General features: G+C 38.5%; 1 protein-coding gene across 3 annotated transcripts in view; it reads right to left on the minus strand.

Moving 5' to 3' along the window:
* Positions 1–25,881, minus strand: part of tbcd (tubulin folding cofactor D) — a 164,065-nt gene that overhangs the window by 42,003 nt on the left and 96,181 nt on the right. For all 3 annotated transcript variants that reach the window (XM_033044058.1, XM_033044057.1, XM_033044056.1), the window contains 13 exons: positions 24,378–24,407; positions 22,381–22,466; positions 21,308–21,388; positions 19,727–19,800; positions 16,787–16,904; positions 13,866–13,926; positions 12,719–12,741; positions 8,938–8,969; positions 7,021–7,083; positions 4,601–4,677; positions 4,348–4,435; positions 2,421–2,539; positions 300–391 (listed from right to left, as the gene is read on the minus strand). In XM_033044058.1, coding sequence (XP_032899949.1) covers positions 300–391; positions 2,421–2,539; positions 4,348–4,435; positions 4,601–4,677; positions 7,021–7,083; positions 8,938–8,969; positions 12,719–12,741; positions 13,866–13,926; positions 16,787–16,904; positions 19,727–19,800; positions 21,308–21,388; positions 22,381–22,466; positions 24,378–24,407 — 944 coding nt within the window. The remainder of the gene's footprint in view (positions 1–299; positions 392–2,420; positions 2,540–4,347; positions 4,436–4,600; positions 4,678–7,020; positions 7,084–8,937; positions 8,970–12,718; positions 12,742–13,865; positions 13,927–16,786; positions 16,905–19,726; positions 19,801–21,307; positions 21,389–22,380; positions 22,467–24,377; positions 24,408–25,881) is intronic.

A 25,881-nucleotide genomic window follows, 5' to 3' on the forward strand; every position in this document is an offset into this window, starting at 1 on the left:
ATGTTTTTACCTCAGCACTAAAATATAAAATTCCGATCCCTTTAAATGAATAAGCCACATAGTTAACATTCCACAGTGGAAGTAGTAGTGAAATCACATGAAAATATAAAAAACATACAAAACATATTTCATTCAGTTATTACTGCAAAATGTAACCATGCTTTAAAATGGTTCTCCAATCTTTTCCAAACAATCGATGGATTTACTTTCCCCCTTCCAAACCAAGTAATTTAAAGAATGTGCCTCAGCAGATAGAGAAAATAATTTGTTATCATTTTGTAAATCAAATTAATCCATACTGAGCAATGGCTTTCAGTGCATCCCTCCTTCCTTCTGCAAAGGTGCAATCTTTCACCGTCACCCAGGTGACTCTCTGCAGGCCTTCTAATACCTGAAACAAGCCAAACGAAGATGAGATATGGTTAGCATCCCAATATGAGAGACAATTACAACAGTTTAATGGGCTTGTCCCACTTAGGCGATTTTTTAGGCAACTACAGGCGACTAGTTTGTTGCCACATGTTCACCGGTGGGCGCCGGGAGAAGTTTCAGTTGCGCAAAAAGTCGTAGCGTCTTTTTGGTCGGCGCTAAATTTTCAACATGCTGAAATATTTTCAGCGACAGTGGGTTTGACGCCAATGAGCGTAGCTTGACTTCTCCTGACGTAGGTGCTGTCGTAGGTTGTCGCCAGGATGACGCAGGTTGTCGTTGGTTTTTCGGCGACCTGCTACGACTATGACAGTCATCGGCAGTTGCCTAAAATATCGCCAAGTAGGACAGGCCCATAACAATGTTACAGTTCATGAATGTTTAAATAATCTTGACATTTTATTGCACTCAACATTGCAGGTTAACAAACAACTATTGCTGGCAGATGTTTTATGTTTAGTTTAGAGATATAGCGCGGAAACGGGCCCTTTGCCCCACCGAGTCCGCACAGACCAGCAATCCCCACACATTAAAACTATCCTACACACACTAGGGATAATTTACACTTACAACAAGGCAATTAACCTACATACCTTTGGAATGTGGGAGGATACGGAAGATCTCGGAGAAAACCCACGCAGGTTACGGGGAGAACGTACAAACTCCGTACAGGTAGCACCCGTGATCGGGATCGATACTGGGTTTATGTTACAGCAAACACTGTAGGCAGCTACTCTGCCGCTGCGCCACCGTGCCACCATGTTGCATGCGCACCTGTGCATGTACGTGCGCTTGTACACACGTGCATGTCTGTGCATGATGCTAACGGTTAGATAAATAATGACGGTTTTTATTGCACAACCAATTCACCAACTGAAAATTAACTAGAGCAACGTCTTGGTCCAGCGGTAAGGAGACCAAGATGACTGGGGTGCAGGCTCTGCTGCATGGATTGATGGGTACATGTAAAGATGCTACTCAGCACGTGTCCCCACTAACTCGCTCACAAACACATCAATGAGCCCAGACAAAGGGTCCATGCCAAATGCCCCCCTCCTGGATTCTCACCCATTACTTGGCACATTTTCCGTCTTTACTCCAGTTCCCAGCTTGTGTGCATTTGGTTGCAACAGTTATCCTATGTTTAAAGAAACCACACACTACAGGTTCAACTGAAGTTCAGAATCTGGAATGTCAAGAACCCCAAGGACAACCCAACAGTGACAGACCTGAACACTCCCATGCTGACAACGCTCGAGAACATGATGCTTTGATATTGACATTGCTGCACTGAGTAAGACACGATACAGAGGAAATGGCTAATATAAAGAACAAAGTGGTATGTATATAAGAGGTGTGCCACGTTCACCACACATGCGTAAGTCTGGTGTCTCAGCAATTCACACAGTGTATTTAGTGAAAGCCTCGTCTTGATTCTCTGGTTCGCCTAGTTAAACACAAATGGTCTCATCAATTCTGACTTAATTTGGTCAATTCTGACAGGGGTGTCCAACCTGGGACAATGGCTCTATTTTGCTTTCTGCAGGTGCTGCCTGGCCTGCTGAGCATTTTTAGAATTTCCCATTCTGTTTTCATATTTTCAGGATCTGAAGTTTTCTCTTTGGTTATCATTCGGTTTGATCAGTCTGCATGTTTAAGGAAGGAAGCAAAATGAGTTACCCACCAATAGTATGGAGAGAAGGCAGGTACAGGATACTGGGTTGGATGATCAGCCATGATCATATTGAATGGCGGTGCAGGCTCGCCAAAGTCGCGCACACAGTCAGTGACAGAACTGCAGCGCCGCTGAAGGTAAGTTTTGTAACATACCTACCTTATAATTTAATCACCATTTATCTACTCCAGCAAACACTTAATTTTTAAGGAGACAGTGTATGTTCTATATCAGTATTATAATGGCAGCACATTATTTATGCATTGCGAAATATTTTAATCGTCTGTTTTCAAATGTGAAAATGTCTTAAACTCACCTGGTGGAGTTTGCCATTTAGCATAAATTTTGGAAGTGCACCCAATGCCAAAGAAAATCCACAACGAGTCATTTCTTCAGGACGCTGTAGCTCAGAAACATACTTGTCCACTAGTATATCTAAAGACAACGGGAAATTGGGGGAAATAAATAATTAGCAGAACATCTTATTTGAAGAATCACTTGTATTCTTACTGATAACACACAATTGCTGGTAATATATGATATGAAATGTGTCGATGTGAAACATAGGGGAGGTTAATGGAGGAGATTACATTTTTCTGGTTGGCTGCCAGTGACTAGAGGAGTTCTGCGGGCTCGGTGCTGGGGCCGCTACTCATCACGTTGTATATTAATGATTTGGATGAGGGGATTGAAGGCTTTGTGGCCAAGTTTGTGGATGATACGAAAATAGGTGGAGGGGCAGATAGTGTAGAGAAAGCAGGGACTCTGCAGAAGGACATGGACAAGTTGGGAGAGTGGGCAGAGAAGTGATAGATGGAATACAGTGTAGAAAAATGTGGAGTCAAGTATTTTGGTAGTAGGAATAAAGGGATAGATTATTTTCTAAATGGGGAGAGAATCCAGAAATCGGAGGTGCAAAGGGACTTTGGAGTGCTGATGCAGGATTCCCAAAACGTTAATTTGCAAGTCGAATTAGTAGTAAAGAAAGTGAATGCAATGCTTGCATTTATTTCGAGAGGGCTTATATACAAAAACAGGGATGTAATGCTGAGGCTCTATAAGGCGCTGGTCAGGCCGCATTTGGAATATTGTGAGCCATTTTGGGCACCATATCTGAGGAAGGATGTGCTGGCTATGGAGAGGGTTCAAAGGAGGTTTACAAGAATGATCCCAGGAATGAGTGGGTTAACATATGATGAGTGTTTGACGGCACTGGGTCTATATTTGCTGGAGTTTAGAAGAATGAGGAGGGACCTCATTGAAACATACAGAATAGTGAAAGGCTTGGATAGAGTGGATGTGGAGTGGATGTTTCCACCAGTGGGAGAGTCTAGGACAAGAGGTCATAGCCTCAGGATTAAAGGACGTTCTTTTAGGAAGGAGATGAGGAGGAATTTCTTTAGTCAGACGGTGGTGAATCTGTGGAATTCTTTGCCACAAAAGGCTGTGGAGGTAGTCAGTGGATATATTTAAGGCAGAGATAGATAGATTCTTGATCAGTACGGTTGTCAGGGGTTATGGGGAGAAGGCAGGGGAATGGGGTTAGGAGGGAGATAGATCAGCCATGATTGAATGGCAGAGTACACGATGGGCCAAATGGCCTAATTCTACTCCTAACACTTATGATCTTCTGAACCTAGAAATCTTGCCTCATGCCTCATTTAAATCATGCTTAAAAGTTGCATGTTTGCACTCATTGCTAGTGGAGGTCATGCTCATAAGGAAATCCTATTTCATTTTATGGTTCGCTTTATTATTCTGACCATCAATAGAAATTACATCACAAGGTCACAATCTCGTTGTTCATTCGGTTAGCTAAGCAGCTACAATATGATGGGTTGTGCTCTATAAAGTACAGGCATTCCATCTGTAAAGGAGGCTGAGATATTTGTGAAAATCATCTAACTTCTAGACGATTTTTGACATTTTTTAACCCCCCCCCCCAACACACGCACACATGCGCGCGCACACGCACGCACGCACACACACGCGCGCACACATGCACACGCACGCAGGCACGCTCGCACACACACACACAGAACTTGGAGAATCGCTGAACTAACTAAGCAGAGAAATTTGAGTCAATCAAAGAAAATGGCAAAAAATATTGACGATAATCACCACTTCAAATTTAATTTGAACAAGGTTATATTACAATGGATTTAAATTATACAAAAGATAAAGCAATATATGAGTAAAATCTATTTAATAATTAAAGATGACAAGACAAATAGATTCCTTACTTTGTATTTCAGGATTGGCTCTACCCGGTACAATTTGATAATACTCATTGCACAAAGCTGTCAGTGCTGAGATTACAGTTTCCTGAAACTGAAAACACAAGGATTACTATCACAACAAATGTATTTAAACAATTCAATTTTTACAAGGAAAGGAGTTGCCATTCCTGCTTATATCAATAAAGTGTTTATCAATAAAGTGTTAAGGGTCATTAGTAAAGAAGAATAAAATACTACCTATGATATGTAGAATTACCTTGATTTTCTGTTTTGCTGTGCTTGTAAAGTGGTGTATGCTCTTCAAACTATCATCAATAAGCCACTGCCATTCACCTAACCAAACGGAAATTTGTTTTTGTGAATTGGAAAGAAAATGCTTTTTGCATAATACTTTGATAATGCCTGGCTGTTTGCCTTAAAATCCCCAAATTCCAAGTATTTTTCAGATTAAATCTTAACTGATACATTCAACAGCGTTAGATTTATTTATACGATTATGTTCTGAGAATTAAAGACATGGGAATTAAAGATGAACATATTTATGCTTACTGCAAAAACAAAAGCCTAACCAAAATGCAAATAACCCATTTAATTTACTCCATTTGTTTCAAATCTGTTTGCTTTTCCTGCTATATTTAGTTTAAAATAATTGATCAAAAACAGATTTTTATTTGTTCCAATACATTTTAATTATTCAAGTACAATATTCAAATTAAAATATGTTTTTGTCCTTTGGCTAACTCTAACCAAGACAGTAAATCAACATGAACATTTACTTCCGCACCAATGTCTTTAATGACATTACGAATCAGAGAAGATATTTTGTAACTGCATGTCGGTACCTCTGCATTAAGACGGTTTACGAAACTTAATTCTCACAAATTACTACCTGAAAATTTAAGATAACAGAATCAAATTCACTCTAGTGAAACTTGTATAAAAAAGTAAAGGGCCTGTCCCACTTGGGCAAATTTTTAGGCGAGTGCAGGAGACTCTGTGACATGGTCGCCACATGTTCGCTGGTGGTCTCTGGTGCGTCTCCTTCATTGTCGCGAGGAGTTCCCGCATTCTGGGAACTAGTCGCGGCCTCAGTATGGCCACCACAAATTTTTCAACATACTTTTGTAGTCGTAGGCGCAGTTGTAGTGGGGTCGCCATGTAGTTATGGGTAGTCGAGCTAGTCGTAGGTAGTTTTAGTTAATCACCTTTGCTGACCGGGCATTTTCATTGGCTCATTGGGGGGAAAGAAACGTAAGCACGAGTTTTCAGAACCAAGAAGAACCGACCGGTAATGTTAAATGCCTGTCAAACTTCACAGCTGTGTATCTCTGGCTTATTAAAAGTTGTCTGGCTTCTTAAAAGTGTCTCCACTCCTTCTCCCCCCTTTTCCCCACCCCCTCTTTTAAAGGACTTACCGTTCACTGTATTAGCTGTCTTAACCTTCCTGTTCATCGCGGTATGTGTCTGTATCACCTTGGCTTTGCACCGTGTGAATTTGAGACAGAGTTCTCCCCGCTTGCCCTGGCCCCTGCCTTTGCGATGTGTTTGTGTGTGCGTGTGTGTGTGCTCCACTCTGACAGCCGCGTTCTTGTTGCCGTTTTTTCAGGCGAGTGCCGCAAACCTGACAGTCGAGGGCAGTCCGCTGAAAAATCGCCTAACTGGGACAGGCCCTTTACTGAGCTAAACAAAAATCAACACAATTTTTTTTGAACACATCTCTTGACATAAGCACAAATGATGCAGTATATTAAGGAAAATAGTGATCAGATTGATTTCCTAGGAACTCCAACCTGCCCCCTCCCCCAGCTCCACATCTAACATGGAGGTCACCTGTACTCAAATTTTATTCCATACTTAAATATCTTAAAAATATTTGAACAATTGGTTCACTTTCTCATCGTTCAGATATATTAATTATAACAATGGATCACAAAGATATCCAGAATTTCTGAAGAAAAGGTCTGAAGAAGGGTTCGGACCCAAAATGTCACCTATTCCTTTTCTCCAAAGATGCTGCCTGACCCGCTGAGTTACTCCAGCATTTTGTGTCTATCTTCACCACAAATTCCTATCAGATAAAGCCAGTACAGTTAAAAAAAATCTATTTTTAAATTCTTCCTATTCATCCAAATTTGTTCTTCCGGGTGTACATTACTGCTAATTCTGTAGGAAGGAACTGCAGATGGTGGTTTAAACTGAAAATAGACACAAAATGCTGGAGTAACTCAGCGGGACAGACATCATCTATGGAGAGAAGGATTGGGTGATGTTTTGGGCCGAGACCCTTCTTCAGATTGAGTCAGGGGAAAGGGAAATAAAAGATATAGATGGTGATGTAGAGAGATATAGAACAAACGAATGAAAGATTTGCAAAAAAGTAATGATGATAAAAGAAACTGGCCGTTGTTAGCTGTTTACTAATTGTTAAATATTGTTAGCTAATTTTGCACTAATTAGATATTGAACTTTGAGAGATCAAGATTTGCAGTATCTATATGATCAGATTGCACTATCCTTAGTTCCTAAAGTACACTCTTCATTCTTCATTTTTGAACTCTGATAATAGTAGTTTTGGCATTTAAATTTTTTGAAATATTTCCACAATTATATTCACCTTTGAACCAACTATTAGTAGTAACATAATACACAACAAGCTTTAAATAGTAAGCAGCTTACCAATTATGGAATCATTCTTCAAAGGCATTTTTGACTGCGACATTTTTTTTATGAAACAGCAAACTGTAAAATAAAATTTAAAAACATTTTTACGAAATATAATTTCAACATCAGATTCTGTACTTAAATCAACTGATCAAAATTTATGAAAAAATTGTGTATTTTATATTGAAGTTTCTCCTTTTCCAATAAATAATATAGACCTTATATTATTATATTATAAAAAAATATATATAAATTCTGTATTTATTAAAAAATGGAATCTTGAATGGCAGTTTGTAGACTGGGCTAATCAAGAACAATGAAGAACAATAAAAGCTTAAATGGTCTACTCGATCTAGCATAACCAGATGAGGAATAGCTTACTTCCACAAATAGCTCAAATTTCTGTAATTGAACTGAACTTCATAAAATAAATAGCATGGTCCAACTTAGAACAACATATTCTGGGTTCAACATGAAAAGCTGCACAAAAAAAAGTGTTTTTTCTTAATTCAACAAAAACCTAAAAAAGGTGAAATCACTCAGTCAAATTTGGCACATTTGGCAGAGTCAATCACACTGGCACATTTACCAGTTATTTGAACAAGCAAGTCAATAGGACCAAGGAATAGAACTTTACATACACAATCCGACTTCAAATTATTTATCCATTTCCTCATTTCAGAATTATGATTGTAATTCCAAAGCTTTCTAGCAATGCCTTCCATCTCACAACTCATCTGGTTTATTTATTCATTATCCTAAAATCTGATTGTATTATTCATGTCTCTCTGCCTCAAAGGAAATTAATTCCCCAAATTGAGAATTAATATGTTTGCATCATGATTTTGACAAGCTTAATTTAATATCTTTGTCTGCTCTGTAGTAAAAGTTCCAAACTTCTCCAGTTTTAGATAATTCGAGCCCCTCATACCCTTACATAAGGGGAATAAATCTCCTCTGCACACTCTCAAAATGTATCATGCCTGGAAATGAGCATAGTATGCCACAGGGTATCCAACAAATGATATATAAAGGTTCAGATTTTATACTCTATGTTTCTACTACACATCCAAATATTATTTTTATCTCCTTGACTTGTCAACTGTAGTCCAAACTTTTATATGGGTACATCCCATACATCTCTACATGTGCCTGGGCAAGTTGCGGAGTCTATAACTACCAAACACAACATAAACAAAATACTACCAATCGATCTACATCTCCATAATCAATAAGGCAAGAGAAATATCCTAAGCAATTCTATCAATTATACCATAACCTCAGCAACATAAAAGTTTGGTGGCACAATGCTAAGGGCCCGACCCTGGAATGTCATGACCTGTGTGAAATGACACCAGTCATTAATTCTGGGATAGACACAAAAAACTGGAGTAACTCAGCGGGACAGGCAGCATCTCTGGAGAGAAGGAATGGGTAGCGTTTCAGGTCGAGACCCTTCTTCAGACATTCTGGGATATTGTTCTGCAGGAGTGAACATTGGCAGCCAATACAATTTGGTCCGTCGCTCATTCCTTCTCTTCGGAGATACTGCCTCACCCGCTGAGTTATTCCAGCATTTTGTGTCCACCTTCGATTTTAACCAGCATCTGCAGTTCTTTCTTACACAATTTGTTCCAATGTATTTTATGGGGATGATATTAGGATAGTTGATTGCCAGTTTCTCAAAGGTCACACAGCAAAAACAGTTTCACAGCACAGTTAAAGTTACACCTTGGTCAATCAATGTCTTGGGGATTCAAGATAACTTAGTGTCAAATAAATTATTATGAGATAGTTATTACAAGATAATTATGAGAATAAGTTGATAGCTTTTACTACAATATTTAATATTAAATGATAAATTCTTGAACTTAAATGATATATAACATAACTAAATCAATATGGTATGTATTAGTATCATCTTCTGCTTACCTGCTGGTCTCATAAATGCTCCACCGAATCCTCTACAGATAAAGAACAAATTTGGAAAGCTTAGCCCGAGAAAGTCACTTTCTATCATTTTACATTTTACATTTTGCTGCCCAAGAAAATGAAAGATTTACAGAATATATAAATCATATTCTTAATCTCTTGAATGCAATTAACTCAGTTGCACTAGAGTTGCACGTTTAGTAAGGATTGGAAGATGTTCTCATCCCTTCTGTGTTCTGGAGTAGTAATTCTCAATTATTCTTTAATAACATTGTGTTTATCAAATTATTGGTTATTTATGACTATTATAATAACGTTGGATGAGAAATAAATCAGTGTGAAATGGAATGATTTCAAACAATACTGTCGATCCCCCTTATGGTGGGGGGGGGGGGGGTTATGGGATATATAATGTATATGATGTTCCTATAAATCATGATATATTGTGATTCTCTGTAATGCACAGCCATGTCAAGAAATGAAAGTTGAAAAAAAAAATGGTTTTGTTTATTTACTGTTTCTTTAAATAAATTTCATGAAAGCAAGTTTTATTCCATAGCTTGATTCTTTTTTGGGTAATGACCTGTGAATTTTTAAGAGTGAAAATCCATAACATTTGTAACGAGGTGTTATGTTTTAGCCCAAAATGGACTTTTGACATCTGTTAAAGTGCCAAGACGGTTCATCTCCTCTTCAATTCAAAAACTGCCAATGCTCCGGGCCCTCAGCCTGCCTTGACTTTGTCATTTCCTTCAACTTTAGAACTCCCCCCCCCCCAATATAACGATGATCTTTCAACTGCAGCCCTTTGATCATTGCAAGTCTCTTAATGCTTTAACCTCCCACATACACTTCTCTAAACATTTTTCCCCACTTCAAGAACATTTACATGTCAAATGAACCAGAAATGGAACAATGAAATTTGTACTTGCTACAGTTTCACAGGCACTTTAAATGCAACACAACAAATAAATAAACAATAAATTGACAGCTATCCAGGTAAACCAGACCATAATAGTGCAAGCCAAGTACATAGTGCAGCCTTATACAAAGTCCATAGTAGTTTGCTGTTGAAGTAGGTTACGGTTAGGGTTGTGCAGGGTGGTTCAAGAGATTGGTGGTTGATGGGAAGAAGTTGTCCTTGAACGTGCAGGTAACAGTTCTCAGGCTCCTGTACCTTCTTCCCAATGGTGGCAGCGGGGTGAAATTACGGCCAAGGTGGCGTGGCCAAAATGGTCCATTGTATGGCTAGACCACTTAAATGTCACATCATTGGTGAACAATGTGGAATTCAATGAGAGTAAAGGAGTTGAAGATCATGGAGTGGTGATGTGATGGCCATTGCCTGTACAGTCACTCAAGGCGTTCCCCAAGGCTCCGTACTCGGCCCCCTCCTCTTCATCATCTACATCCTCCCCCTTGGTCAGATACTCCGCCACTTCAACCTGGACTTCCACTGTTACGCCGATGACACCCAGATCTACCTCGGCACCAAATCCCCCCACAACCCCCCCCCCCCCCCCCTCTCCCATATCAACTCCTGTTTGTCAGCTATAAAAACCTGGATGCAACATAATTTCCTCAAACTCAACAGTGATAAGACAGAATTCCTCCTCATAGGCTCCAAAGCCACTCAGCAAAATCAATAACCCCACTCTCACCATCGACGGCACCACTGTCTCCCCATCTCCCCAGGCCCGCAACCTTGGCGTGATCTTTGATTCCACCCTCTCCCTTGAGCCTCACATCCGCCATGTCATTAAAACCTCCTTCTTTCATCTCCGCAACATCGCCAAACTCAGACCCTCTCTCACACCTCCCGCTGCTGAAAGACTCATCCATGCCTTCATCTCCTCCCGACTGGACTATTGCAACTCACTTCTCCTTGGCATCAGCTCCACCTACATCAAACGACTCCAACTGGTCCAGAACGCAGCCGCCCGACTCATCACCCACACCAAATCCTGGCATCACATCACTCCAGTCCTCAAACAACTTCACTGGCTTCCCATCTCCCACCGGATCACCTACAAAATCCTTATCCTCACCTACAAAGCCCTCCACCATCTGGCCCCCCCATATCTCACTGACCTCCTCTCCCCCTACCAACCCTCACGGTCCCTCAGATCCACATCAGCCGGTCTCCTCTCCATCCACAAGTCCAACCTCCGCAGTTTTGGGGACAGAGCCTTCTCCAGGGCAGCTCCCAGGCTCTGGAACTCCCTCCCCCAACTGATCCACAATTCCGTGTCCCTCACCATCTTCCAGTCCCGCCTCAAGACCCATCTCTTCACCTCTGCCTACCACACCCTCACTATCCTTAGCCCCACGTCCCCCTCCCTTTTCATCTGTGCATTAATTGCCTCATATTGTGTTTTGAATTGAATTCTGTCTTTACTTTGTGTACTAGTCATGTCTCTACTATTTATTTCATTCCCCTTACATGTTTTTCCTCTACCTGCTAAATTTTTGTAAGGTGTCCTTGAGACTCTTGAAAGGCGCCCATAAATAAAATTTATTATTATTATTATTACTTATGTGATGGGAATATTATTGACAACAGATACCATGAGAATGAATGCTGTCCAGGACCTGGCACTAACAGGTTCATTAATTGAGGAATTGTAGAATGAACTAAACTCCTGTGACCATCAGCAAATATCCTTGTTTCTGATTATAGTGCAGTCTACCATTGAGCACAAGATAGTCACAAGATAGAGGCAATCAAAAGGATTCTACGTTGGCAATTTAAGGAATGGACAAGCAATGAAGATGGTAATGATACAAGGTTATTGTCTAATAGGATAAGACTAAATTAATTCAATTTAATAATCCCATTCTGTAAAATTAATGTACCGGAAATCTATCAGCAACAAAAGCTGTCGGCAACAACATGATTAAATCAGTTGCAGAGATTTTTATTAACCAAGAGGAGGGGAATGGCTAACTGAATTCCAATCCTCTACAATGGAAACACACAACCATTTTTTATTTTGTCCAGAAATGCTTAAAAGAATGAATAAAACTTAGTTAGTGTGCACAATATAAGAGATAATGTACAGCATAGATGTCACTGAATTAGCACCAAGGTAAATAGCAAGACGATGAAAGAATCAATCAGATTTAAAAATTGGGTTTGGAGTTCATGTGCAGAAAGGTACATAAAGTGTGTAATAAGATCCCAGTTTCGCATCCTACACACGTGGCAATATGCAGATGCCAATTCATCTACAAACCCGCACATCTTTGGAATGTGGGTGAAAACTGGAGAACCCATGCGGTCACAGGAAAAACGTACAAACTCCATACAGACAGCACCCAAAGTCAAGATCGAACCCAGGTCCATGACGTTGTAAGGCAGCAATCTATCGCTGCGCAAATGTGTCGCAAAAAATCTAATTCCTAAGACTCAATCTCCCACATACAGAACCATGCTATCTACTAGCCTCTGTCTATCCAAATGCATATATATCTTATCCTTGAGAATACTCTCTGGGAATTTGCCTACTACAGAGGTTACGTTATAGAGGCATCACATTAGCCTTTCTCCGTCTCCCAACACCTCACCCATGACTACTTATGATCTAGATTGCTGAAAAAAGTAATAATGGGGAATAATGAAATGGCAGAGGAATTGAACAACTTTTTTTCAGCAGTCTTCACAGTGGAAGACGCCAGCAACGTGCCTTAAATTCAAGAGTCAAGGGATGGAAGTTACTGGAGTTAAATCTCTATCTTAAATATTAAGGTGATTATTAAAAGGTTTAAAATAAACACTTACCTGTATAACTGGCAATTATAAAGCTGAAAGAAATAACAGGCATTAAAAGTACATAGAAATTGTGCAATTTCTAAACATACATACTTCAAAAGACAAATTGATCAGTCAGTGTGCAAATGGTAAATTGTTTGACATACCAATTCTATCTTGTAAAACAATCAAATGAAAAGGATTACTGAATGTAATTGAAAGGGTTTGCCCATTTCTTTGTTGACAGTAATGAATACAATGATACGTATCTTCTGAATGTTACTTTACTGGTCACATGGTGAAGCAGAAGTTAGAGAGAATGCTTGAAAGATCAGCTTAGTGATGACTTCCAATGTAGATGCAGCTTTTCAACTTGATTAGTATGGACAGGTTGAGCTGAAAGGGCTATTTCATGGATATATAAGTATATGACACAGATTATAGATAAAGTAAACACAAAGATGATCTGTGTATCATCTGAATTGAAATCTGTGTGTCATCTTAATTGAAATCTGTACAACCATTATCTTCAATGACAGCTAGTGAAATCAAATTTTAGAACGGTGCTGTTCATCAATCATTATTGCTACAGATCATAATATCAACTGATGGTCAGTAATTTAAAGGGAGCAGCAATCTGCCCAAATTTGCTGAATTTCTACTGTAAAGTCCACACTTAGTTTAATTTAGAGAAACAGGCCTTTTGGCCCACCGAGTTGTCATCGACCAGCGATCCCCGCATATTAACAAGACCCTACATCCACACAGGAACGATTTTGTATTTATACCAAGTCAATTAATCTACAAAGCTGTACATCTTTGGTGTGTGGGAGGAAACAGACGATCTCGGACAAAACCCATGCAGGTCACGGGGAGAACGTACAAACTCCGTACCGACAGCACCCGTAGTCGGGATCGAACCCGGGTCTCTGGCGCTGTAAAGCAGTAGCTTTACCGCTATTCCACCGTTAGTTGAGCAGCTTTTAAAAGAATTCAGCTCCAATCTGGGTGGTGAGGCCTTCCAGTAAACTAATGACATCATGTGGCATCATGTCCACACAAATGCTGAAAAAGCTGTGTTTTGTTTTGTTAAGTGCTATGGAGCTAACTCATTTTGAGATAAATATTAAAAAACTGCAATCAAATATGTTGCTAAATTGTACTGTGCCAGTCATACCTTTCGATGAATATTCTTCAAACTTTCTAGTGTATTCTCATTGATATAATCTGTCACCGGCCTGTAAAGACAATTATTATATCACATTGATGAGTTAACATAAAACGATAAGTAGAACATTAAAACAAGAAGAATTTGAATAGTTCCTTTTTATTCCTATTTGTAGTTTGAGGGCCATATGCTTGACAGTCCTGACCAAAATAAGGTTCACTATAGGACACAACATCATACCTTTAACCAATATATCCAAACAGCAATAAGCTGAATTAAAAAATGCAAGAAACACAAATTTTGATGTATGACTGACCATAACATTTACATATCTGCAGTATAATAAAACAGCCTGCAACAACCAGGTACACCACACTTGCTACCTGCCTTCAATTACCTGCTGGAAAATTATTGGAATAGATAATTAATGTTCGTATATGCATAAAATGTCAGATGAATTTATTAAGTACTGCATACACCATTTATTATTATATGGCATTTTCTACTAATAGAAATTATTTGATGAAACAGTTGCTTAGCAGAAGAACATGAATACTTTATTGTCACTTGTGACAAGTCACAGTGAGTTCTTTATTTTGCATACGCAACGTATACAAAGAGTCGCCACATAAAGGGCGCTGACAAAGCTACAAAGTATCCCGCGCCAGGTCATCTTTTGTTCTCCCCCCTTCCCCCTCCCCCTCCCCTCAGGGCGGTCTCCCCATGCTGGAACCTCCTTACTTCTCCCCTCCTCAAATATCAAACTCTGTAGAAATAGGTTTGGGAAGCATAAAAGAAGCTGGGAGAGGAAAAATAACTTTAATATGGACCAACATTGCTAGCGAGTACATAACAGCCATGGGTGTGATTTTTGAGGAGGATTGATGAAGGTAAATTATGGAGGTGATTGAATTATTTACAGTTCTGGCAGGCAGTTTATGGGAAGAGGCATGGATCAAACTAAGACAAATTGAATCTCACAGAAAGTGATATTTGAGGAAGTTACAAATTTAAATAGTGGTAGAAACTGGGTGATATTCAGCTTTGTAAACAAGGGGAGAAGGACAAACAAATAGTGCAGGGTAGAGAAATGGGAAGAGATAACCAGATATTGTCCAGAAGGGACAGTGCCTATAAATGCATTAGAGTATAGCTAGAATTAGTGTCAGAACAGAGGCAAATGGACATAGCAAGGCTCTTCTCAACACCTGTAACATTCGTAACAATTATAATTAGAATTAATGACTAAAATGTCGGATAATCTAATAGCCATGACAGAGAAGTGGATATAACCTGACCCAGCACAAGAATTAAAATATTCTAGTATACTCAACCTTTATAAAAGTAGAGAAAATGGAAAAGAGAACACGGTTGTCCCGATAATAATGAATAACATAATGGATTTGGACTCAGAAAATGAATTTTGGATGGAATAGAGAAGCAGCAATGTACAGAAAACATTAGTGTAGGCTCTCACACAGCAATAAGGTAGGACATGGTATAAATGAGAAAATTATAGGTGGATGTAACAAAGTTAATACAATGATCAAAGGAGATTTCAATCCATACATGGATTGGCCAAACTAAATTAGCAACAATAGGGGAGTTTGAATTAATTTACAAAGATGCTCTTCCAGATCTATAAACTCAAGAGGGAACACATTTGACCCACATTTCCAATATTGTTTAGGTGCCTAGAATGTTTTCTGCCCTTTTCATCTGCATAACTGTTTCTATTTCTTGATTTTGTGAGTGAAAAGCTTTTTGCAACACAAATTATTCAATTTGCTGGAGCACAGTTACCAATTTATTCCTCTAATACTAGTGAATTGAAACCTATTTTTCTCACTGCGGTCTCTTGCACCACACGTTAATTTATCTGATCCTAGCTACCATGTGCCAATTTACACATAGCGCAAGGTGTTATCATCTTTGTGCTCTGTTATTTAATTTGGAGACCAGGTACTGATACTTGTTCAGCAGAACCGCCTTCCTAGTCATACCTATGTCATTACGTTCTACATCAATCGTGGCAACTGTATCTTTACCCTCCCCGCCCAAACTTCTCCTTAAACTAGTACAAGGAGGCATTTTTTGTTCCAGCACTACGCAGGCAACACAGCCGTTGGAACTGACAGCTGCAGAGAACAATATTTATGTTCTAAATCCACGAGCCTCTATTACCACCACTTTCTTCTGCATTCCCATTATTATGATACACTTTCAGCTCCTTTCATTACAGGCTTCAAGAACATGTTGGACAGGTGCATCTAAGCAATTTGTTGAAACATTCTTTGTGGTAAAAATTTCAAAATGCACAATTCACACACAACTAAAAGATACCAAGGAACAACCAATTATTTTCTGGGGTAAAAATAATACTCAAGACACATTCAAAGTTTCAGCATTGAATACCCTCTAATAAATCATCACACCATCACTTAATTTTTGCTATTAAGGATACAAGCTTTACAATCAAACTTAACAGAATCTTAAAAATATTGTTTTGATTCTGGTTAGAAAAATCAAGTGATGAGAATTTACGGCTGAAATTCTGCAAAGCAAGAGGAATAATATGTACAACTGAAGTTCTTGATATGCTGTGAGAGACCATTGATTTATTTGCGATGAGCAAACACATCTGTTAGATTACACAAATATACATTAACTGGTAGATGTTAGTCTGCTTATTACTAAAGCAGCAGAATACAAGTTACCAATAATTACAAGATGAGAGAAGCTTTGAGGGAATTAGACCTGCCTGAGAATGTCTATTTAATAGTCCTTAAAAAAAACATTTTTCAGCATTTCCTCGATTGCAGGTTTTACTAACTTTCATAATTAATAATTTTAATATTATTCTCTTTTAGTGAGACTAAAGAATATCTTGATGGTTGTATTTTAATGGGAACATGTAAATAATCACTTACCTGTTGTTCTCAATAGCTATTTTGAAGAGTGCATTGACAATTTCTGCACAAGCCAATACTGCACCATGTCGTGTGTTCAAATCAATGCCTGTTGCTATAGGTAATAACTGTGTCAAAGCTACAAAAAAAAGATTTAACACAAATGAAAACATATTAATGCTAAACACACTTGCTACGATTCAGTCAATGTGCCATAAACTTTAGTTCTTCAAGTGGCAGTGACGAGTTTGGTTTTTGCTGTGTAAGTTAGTGGAAAATTCCAGTGTTGAGTGGAAAAATGCTGGGTTCTGTTACAGACTACGAAGTTAGTCACTCATTTTGAGGAACCTGATCATTGGTGATAATGTGCGAGTCAATTGTTTGAGTCATTTAACCTAATCATTGGTGATAATGGACAAAAAATGCTGGAGGAACTCAGCAGGTGAGGCAGCATCTATGGAGAGAAGGAATTGGCGACGTTTCGGGTCAAGACCCTGCTTCAGTCTTGAGTTTCTCCAGCATTTTTTGTCTACCTTCGATTTTTCCAGCATCTGCAGTTCTTTCTTAAACATTTTGTCCACTCCACTGTGAAATCTCCTCAAGGTATGTCTACTTTGAAGTTCTCCTCCCCCTCTCTCCAAAGATCAGTCTGAAAAAGGGTCTTGACATGAGACATCGCCAATTCCTTCTCTCCATAGATGCTGCCTCACCCGCAGAATATGTCCAGCATTTCTTGTCTACCTTCGATTTTCCCAGCATCTTCAGTTCTTTATTAAACATGGGTGATAATGAGATCATGCGCTTGTGAGTCACTTGTCTTGAGGAACCTGACCTTCGCCTTTATACACATACCGTGTCATGATATGATTGGAGGACCAAGAAAGCACGCCAAATTGCTTCTGCTTGCTACTGCTTATATACTTGTGCTATGCCTATTGTAAATCACTTGCTCTGAGGAACACTTGGAACTCCAAGAGAGTGACAGGTCATGGACCAGAGTAAATCCCTCGGGGTGACGAATAAACTTGTTGAAGCAAGAACGGTGTTAGTTCAGTATATTTACTGAGGAAAGATCGCGGGGAAAATAATCCAGTTCAACACCAGCGGTGTCCAGATAACGAAAATAAATAGAAAATAATTATGAATTGCCTTTTCAATGACATAGCTGCCTCTGTGTTGTCAGTTCTTAAGGAAGGCCACATTTCAATCATCAACAAGGCAAACATTCAACAAGGCAAGAATATGTACATAGCCACATCTTAACAAAAACCTTTGTAAATCCCCAGAAGTAAAAGACTGATATAATTCAGATATGTTCTATCATCATGGATTAACCAAATGTTTAAAGAGATGCAATATTAACAGTGGTTTTAGAAAGTTATAATATAAAGGCACTTTGAGACTAATTTGAAATGTGATCACGCATCTTAGAAACAACGGAATAATGAAAAGATTTCCAGTTAAAAAGATGTAATGAGCAGAAAGAAACACGAGACATTGGAGTTAGTTTCTGAGACAGATATTTCAAGATGATGGATGCATCTTGTTCGAACTAAAAACTCAATGGAAAGCAGATATAGTGAAAGGATGGGTTTGACAGTTATAAAACGTGAAACTGTACATAGTAAAAAACAATGGAGTGAGTTTTTCAATAATCAGGTGAGAAATGGAGCATATAGTGTTTCCTCTTTGACCATATTCAGAGTCACGCTTTTTTATTTTTATTTCCAGCTATCTGAATTATAATAAACACTAGAATATCAGGACACGTGTCGATCAGCAAATAATCAGCTGGTATATCTCATGCATTATTTATAAATGCATACGTTATCGAAGCAGAATTAGGCCATTCGGCCCATCAAGTCTATTCCGCCATTCAATCATGGCTGAGGCTGTGGCCTCTGGTCCTAAACATTCCCACTAGTAGAAACATTCTCCCCACATCCACTCTATCTGGGCTTTTCACTATTCGGTAAGTTTCAGAGGTTCCCTGTCATCCTTCCAAACTTTTATATTCTAGCCCTCTCTAAATAAATGCCAGCATTGCATTTGCCTTCTTTACTACTGATTCGACTTGCAAATTAACTTTTTGGGAATCCTTTACCAGCAATCCTAAGTCCCTTTGCACCTCCAATTTCTGAATTTGCTCCCCATTTAGAAAATAGTCTACACCATTATTCCTACTATCAAAATGCATGACTCCACACTATTTACTTCCTCAAAGGCTTCCAACAGGTTCGTCAGGTAAGATCTCCCTTTCACAAAATCATGCTGACCTCGGCCTATTTTATCGTGTACTTTAGGGTACATAGAACCTTCATCCTTTATAATGGACTCCAAATCTTACCAACCACTGAAGTCAGGCAAACCAGACTATAGTTTCCCCTTTTCTGCTTTGCTCCCTTCTTGAATAATATTTGCAATTTTCCATTTGTCTGGAACCACTCCTGATTCTAGTGATACTCAAGATACTCACAATCTCTAAAGCCACCTCTTTCAGAACCCTGGGGTACAGTCCATAAGGGAGGTGGCTTATCTACCTTCAGACCCTTCAGCTTCCCAAGAACCTTCTGCTTTGTAATAGCCACTCCACTAACTTCCACCCCACGACGTTCTCGAATTTCAGGCATGTTGCTGGTGTCTTCCGTTGTGAAGACTGATGCACAAAACTTATTCAATTCATCTGCCATTTCTTTATTCCCCAGCATCATTTTCTAACTGCCCAACATCCACTCTTGCCTCTTTCTTACTCTTGTGACTTTAGCTATCCTCTTCTATATTATTGGCTAGCTTACTTTCATATTTCATATTTTCTTGCCTTAGTTCCTTTTTAGTTATTTTCTGTTGTTTTTTTAAATGTGTCCCAATCCTCTAGCTTCCCACTAATCTTTGCAATGTTATATGCCTTCTCTTTTAGTTTTATGTTAAAAGCAACAGTATTTAAAGGGAACTATACATTACCAATGTTTGCCATGTATTCCGGAGAGCATGGAGTAAGATTATGGAGGGTCTTTGCTGTGAGCTCTCGAATAGCACTGTGATAACATAAAAACAATCAATTATTTTATCGAAAAAATACAATTTTTATTGCACGATAAGATAGTCTTTTTATATGTAGGAAGGAACGGCAGATACTGGTTTAAATCAAAGATAGTCACAAAATGCTGGAGTAACTCAGCGGGACAGGCAGCATCTCTGGAGAGAAGGAATGGGTGATGTTTTGGGTCGAGACCCTTCTGATTATAATGTTGGAGTGGCTGCAGAGTGAGCGAAGGGCTAACGGTCAAAAGGGAGAGGTTAGAGTAAGTAAGAAGGGCTTGACCCAAAACGTCACTCATACCTTCTCTCCAGAGATGCTGCCTGTCCCGCTGAGTTACTCCAGCATTGTGTGTCTGTAATCTTTATATAAATCACTTATATTTCTAACTAGACATATCCCAATTATAAATGCACATAACTTAAGATACATGCTTCACTTCTCATGTGGTTCCACTAGGATGCAAAGAAAATAAATGCTAATAAATGCTAAAGAAAATAAAGTCTTTAAGTGAACAAGGATACGCATGAGTATCTCAAAAGTAGGTGAAAGGGTGTGCTTTATTGAAAAGTAAAAGTATAATATTGAGTTACAGATTTTTAATTAATTATGGCTCTTTGTTTTGAAACAGTGGATCCTGCATTTATTATCCGTTTTAAGTAACCTAAAAGGCTATTTTCTGTAGTCACCAGCAATCTATCGAGGATCACAACATGGTGATTTAACAAGATTAAAATGGAGAAACGGAAAGCAATAATATTCATTGGATGTGAATATTAATCCACAAATAAGTGATTTAATTGAGCTCTGTCAGTGGAACTAAAAATCTCAGGAGCAATTACAGAAAAGGCGTGAAAAATTATGACTGCATCTTTGGAGAGAGACACAGTCAACATTTCAGGTCAGTGACTCTTCATCAGAACTGGAAAAGTGGGAAAACGAACATATTTAAGAAAGGGAGAAGAGGTGGAGTGAATAGAGAGTGCACTTGTTATAGGATGCAGAGTCATCAAAGTAATCTTCACTTTAAATATCACCAGTTAATATAATTTTTTGCAGAGGAATTAATGTACTTCCAGCTAGTGAGCTTATTTGAATTGGATCAGAGCTTTGGAATATTTCAGCTTTCAGGTAGGTGATAATTATCTTACAACTTCTGCAAGCTGAGGATCAAGCTTTGGCCAATATGGCACACCAATTGTCTTACCTTAAAGCACATTATCTTACTTCATCACAAAATCATTATTCATTATTTAAAACATTGAAAAACCTTTACTTTACTAGAAACAAAGATATATGTCCATTGTATATTCAGAAAAAAACAATGGTGTAAATTGGATGTACGTGAAGTAGTTTAGTTGTATTTGGGTGGTTTATAAATGTACTTATCTAACATAGAAGCACAAATGACCGCCAATAGTATCCAATCTATAGACTTTCTCATAACGTTACAACTTATAAATCATTCAAGCTATATATACATTAAATACATTACAATCTCTTACCAATCCCAGTGGTTAAATTTCTTATGTATCAGATGATCAATCAAAGGTTGAGTATACTCAGGAAATCCAACAATGTATAAACTGCAAATCAGAAATAAATCAAAAGGACACAATTCACTACTCTGCACAAGTAGAATTGAATTTCGTTATAATCAGAATTAGGATTACACAACAAAATGAGGGCACAATATGAAGAATGTATAAAAAGATAGACCGAAAGTCTATGTAAAGGAAACTTGAAGTTAGAGAAATCAATATTCAAACTTCAAGTAACCCTTGCCTCCCCTCTCTCTTCATACCCCCCCCCTACTCCACCAAAGCCATACCAGCTTCAAAGTCATCTTGGTGAGTCTCAATGTACTCGATCTCACCTGGGCCACAGCTAACAATGGCCCGTTTCCTTTATCATTATTACTTTTTTGCATATCTTTCATTCATTTGTTCCCTATCTCTCAACATCACCATCTACATCTCTTGTTTCCCTTTCCCTTGACTCTCAGTCTGAAGAAGGGTCCCGACCCGAAACATCACCTATTCCTTTTCCCCAGAGACGCTCTCTGACCCGTTGAGTTACTCCAGCTTTTTGTGTCTATGAGGGGAATTTTAAGTTGCTCTGATCTTTGACCAGATTGCCTGATGGTAAACGTGAAGCCACACTGTCAGCTTAATGTCAACCATGCGACGGCATAATTCATTTATAGAAGATCGCTAATCTTTATTAAAAACTTAAGCCAACTTTTTATTCAAAGTCAGGGATCTTCTGACCTTTATTCAGGTAAAGGTTAATACATTTATCTAATTGATGTTTTCAGCATTTCTTTAAAAAAAAAGTAGTAATCAGGGTATACGGAGCGAGGCCTCAGGTTCTGCTTCCTTAGGCTTAGTCCCCAGACACGGATCCGTCTGTTTCATGGGCAACCACACCATAAATGCCTTCAGGACATTGGGAACTGCAAAGTATGAGTGTGACTCTTGAATGAGCATGAGAGCATGCAAACCTCATTGAATCTAATTCTTGGCAATGTATTTGGTATCAGAAGATTAGAGGAAGCTCCTTCGCCTTGAAATATTACCTAATGTTCAGAAAACATTTCTTCCGATTTCCAACAGCAAAATAATCAGCTGCAGTGAGGATCTCAATTCCATGTGGAAATGTGCCCTGAAAGATATATTAACAATAATCATTAACAAGCTGTATGAAATATGTTTCACGGCAAGATTGCAGAGATCTGTAGAAAATAATGATTTAACTTATACTGCAAACTGTGCTACTACAGGTTGGAAGAAGCATGGAGATTGAAGCATGATGAGCACAGTCTCAACATAAAGTGGAAAGAAGACTTCATTGCCTTCCATCACAGTGAGGAATGTGGGGAATCCGCTGTGGTGGATGTTTATGTTAACTTTTATGTAGTTGTGTGTCTTGTTGCTTTTTGTAGTATGACTGTATGGTAAATTGAGTTTCACTGTACCTTAATTGGTACTCGTGACAATAAATAAAATACCTTTGAAATATTGCATTGCACACAATAACAGCAAAAGCAGCTCATGATGGGACAACATGCCTACAAAATCATAGTGTGCCTTCTTCCAGACATATATCTGTTCCTGCATTTTGCCCTGCGCTGTCATCCCTATTTGTCGTTCTGGCTTCCACCTTACCATAGACATTGTCTTTTGTTCTCTTCTCCCTACCCATAGGTGTTTACATTTCAAATCCTACTTGTCTCCAACTTTTCACAATTCTAGTTAATGTTCATCATCATCAGCTTGTGATGTTATTTCTATTTCTCCCTCTATAGATGCTGCATGACCTGAAGTGTAATTCCAGCATTCTCCGCTTACACTTCAGACTTCGAACATTCACAGTATGTCGTTTGTGTGTTACTTCTTCAGGCTTTACTCTATATGAAGTAAAATAAGCTTAAACGTATTTCTGATTTAGGTTATGCAGCTAAGAAAACTCCATAATGCACATTTTTCTAAATATTTATTAATAAAGTACTTTGGAAAAGTTCTACCACTAAATCAGAAGCCCAACTCATAGTTTTATCCATTCTAGCAAAGCAATACTCCTAATCAAAGAAGAAATATTACATTAATTTAAACAAAGACATCAACGCTTTTGAGACAAAGAAAATTTACAACATTTTTATTTTGACTTTAATTTTGTTTTAGCTGTCGGAATGATAACTGTCTATAGTTTTTTTAGCAAACACAGATGTAACTGGCCAACTCTTTGAACTAAATAAAGGCAAATTATGTGACTTAGTTTGATGAGATTTCTTTAAAATTGAGATTCAAATTCAAGTCATTCCTCCTACTCCTCACCTGCTCCAATTGTTGTGCATTATCAAATCCATGGCTATACTTGGGTTTCAGCACTTCTCAGCAATGATTTGGATTAATGCTAGAAATTCTTACACAATGGGTCATAGGTTGAACCCTGGTCTTCTTTATTTTAATGCAACTTTAGATTTTGTTTCCATGAGACAAGATCTGGCATATCTGCAGAATATTAGGAGAAAAGTCCTAACCTTATATCACTGCTGAACTGTGGAAAACTATTAGCTGAATCTGCTGTTGGCCACAAAAAGGAACTTTGTTTTTCTCAAAGTGTTGCAAAGAGTTACTAGCCAGCTGAGTAAAGGCTTTAAGGATTTGATGGTGAAACTCTAAACATAGTTGCATAATGTTCCAACAAATGATTTGTTGTACATTTTTCAGTTTTGCACACTGTGTCGTAAAGGAGGAAATCTACCACTAGCGGAATTAAGGATATACATCACTTTATGGCTTTTGTTTCTGCACCAATTAAGAAAAGTATGCCTCTGGATGAGGGTTTGGGAATAAGGGATTAGTGTACTGCAACCTTGCACTTTCTTCAGACTGGCATCCTGCTTCAGTCTTTTTCTTTGACTTCTCTCTTCGAACTCCAAAATTGTTCAGGGATGTAATTGGACATTCGTTTGAGTGCAATGGGATCCACGTTCTTCATAAATATATTACATATCTTGGAACATTGATAATTTGGCAATAATATTTTGAGCAATATGCAAAATAACAGTACCTGTCTTCCAACGTTCTCCTGGAAAGCAGCCTGAAGTAAAAATAGTATTAGAAATTAACAGTTTGCAACAATGTATTAAGAAGGTCATAATAAATGTTGGTTAATTCTAGAGTTCTACACTTCCATAGTTAATAAACAAAATTATACACATTAATTATAACAATCCATGGTCCATAAAGTTTAACAATCTGCTTAGAACAATTTGTACCTATGGAGATAATCCAGTGACAAAATTCTGTCACTGCAAATAGAACTTATAATAAACTTCAAAGTTAGACATTGCAACCTAAACTTTCCTCTTCTGCACTGCCTCATTTGATGGAGCCACTGGTCACAGCCAGCAGGGTTCAGGGATATATAAGTAGAGCCAGGATGTTTAGGCACTAAAAAACTCTGAAATAGGCAGGCAAAAATGCATAATAAAATTACAAAAAAGGCACGAAGAAGGCATTTATTGACAATAAAAAGGCATTTCCACCACCAAAATATGGTTTTGAAAATCACTCGAAAACTCAGATTTGCGACTGGAGCCAGCAGTAAATGTAGTGAGGAGACAAGCTTGGGTATTTCGCTTGTGTAGTCTACACCCCAGCGGTATCAACATTGACTTCTCTAATTTTAGATAGCCCTTGTCTTCTCTCTCCTCCCCCTCCCCTTCCCAACTCTCCTTCTAGTCCTACTGTCTCCGCCTCGTCCTTTCTTCCCCCCCCCCCCCCCCCACCCACTTCAGTCTGAAGAAGGGTCTTGGCCTGAAACATCGTCTATTCCTTCTCTACATAGATGCTGCCTCACCCACTGTGTTTCTCCAGCATTTTTTGTCTACCTTCGATTTTTCCAGCACCTGCAGTTCTTTCTTAAATAGATCTTAGAGAAGACTGAACCAGCGGGCAGCGGCACGAACGCATGAATGACCGATGGTGGCGCCCCCGGTTTCGCCATGGTGGTGGAAGTTTTCTTGTAAGTTGTACTTTATTAACACGTTAATAATAACATTAATATTAATGTGTTAACATAGAAAACGTCATTGTAATCATGGTACAACTAGAGAAAATAGCACAACCTTTTAGCAAAAATGCAAAACAAGGCAGATTTAGACACTTGATCGTGAAAAAGGCATTATCCTGGTGAAATCATCAAAAAAGGCATGAAAAGGCACATGGTATTTATGGCAAAATCCTGGCTCTAGATATAACCGATAGATCCTCTATCACTGAAGACGGTGTGGAATGAAACTGGGAAGTGAAGATTCTTGTTCTTCCAATTGGCCTATACCTGCGATAAAATCAATTGTGAGATTAAGTGCACAAAAGATGGATGGAATGGCCGAAACCACCACCTTCCCTCATGTTTTCAGTATTTAGAATCAAAGCCCTACATATACTAAGCAGCAGTTCTTACAGAGATGGGAGCAGAAAAATTGCGAGATGTAATCCAGGCAATAAAAGGTTGTGAATTTTAAGGCTTACAGCACATTTACTAATTATATTTACGCACAGACTGACGT

This window comes from Amblyraja radiata, chromosome 26 (assembly GCF_010909765.2).
Source record: "Amblyraja radiata isolate CabotCenter1 chromosome 26, sAmbRad1.1.pri, whole genome shotgun sequence".
NCBI classification, from domain to species: Eukaryota; Metazoa; Chordata; class Chondrichthyes; order Rajiformes; family Rajidae; genus Amblyraja; species Amblyraja radiata.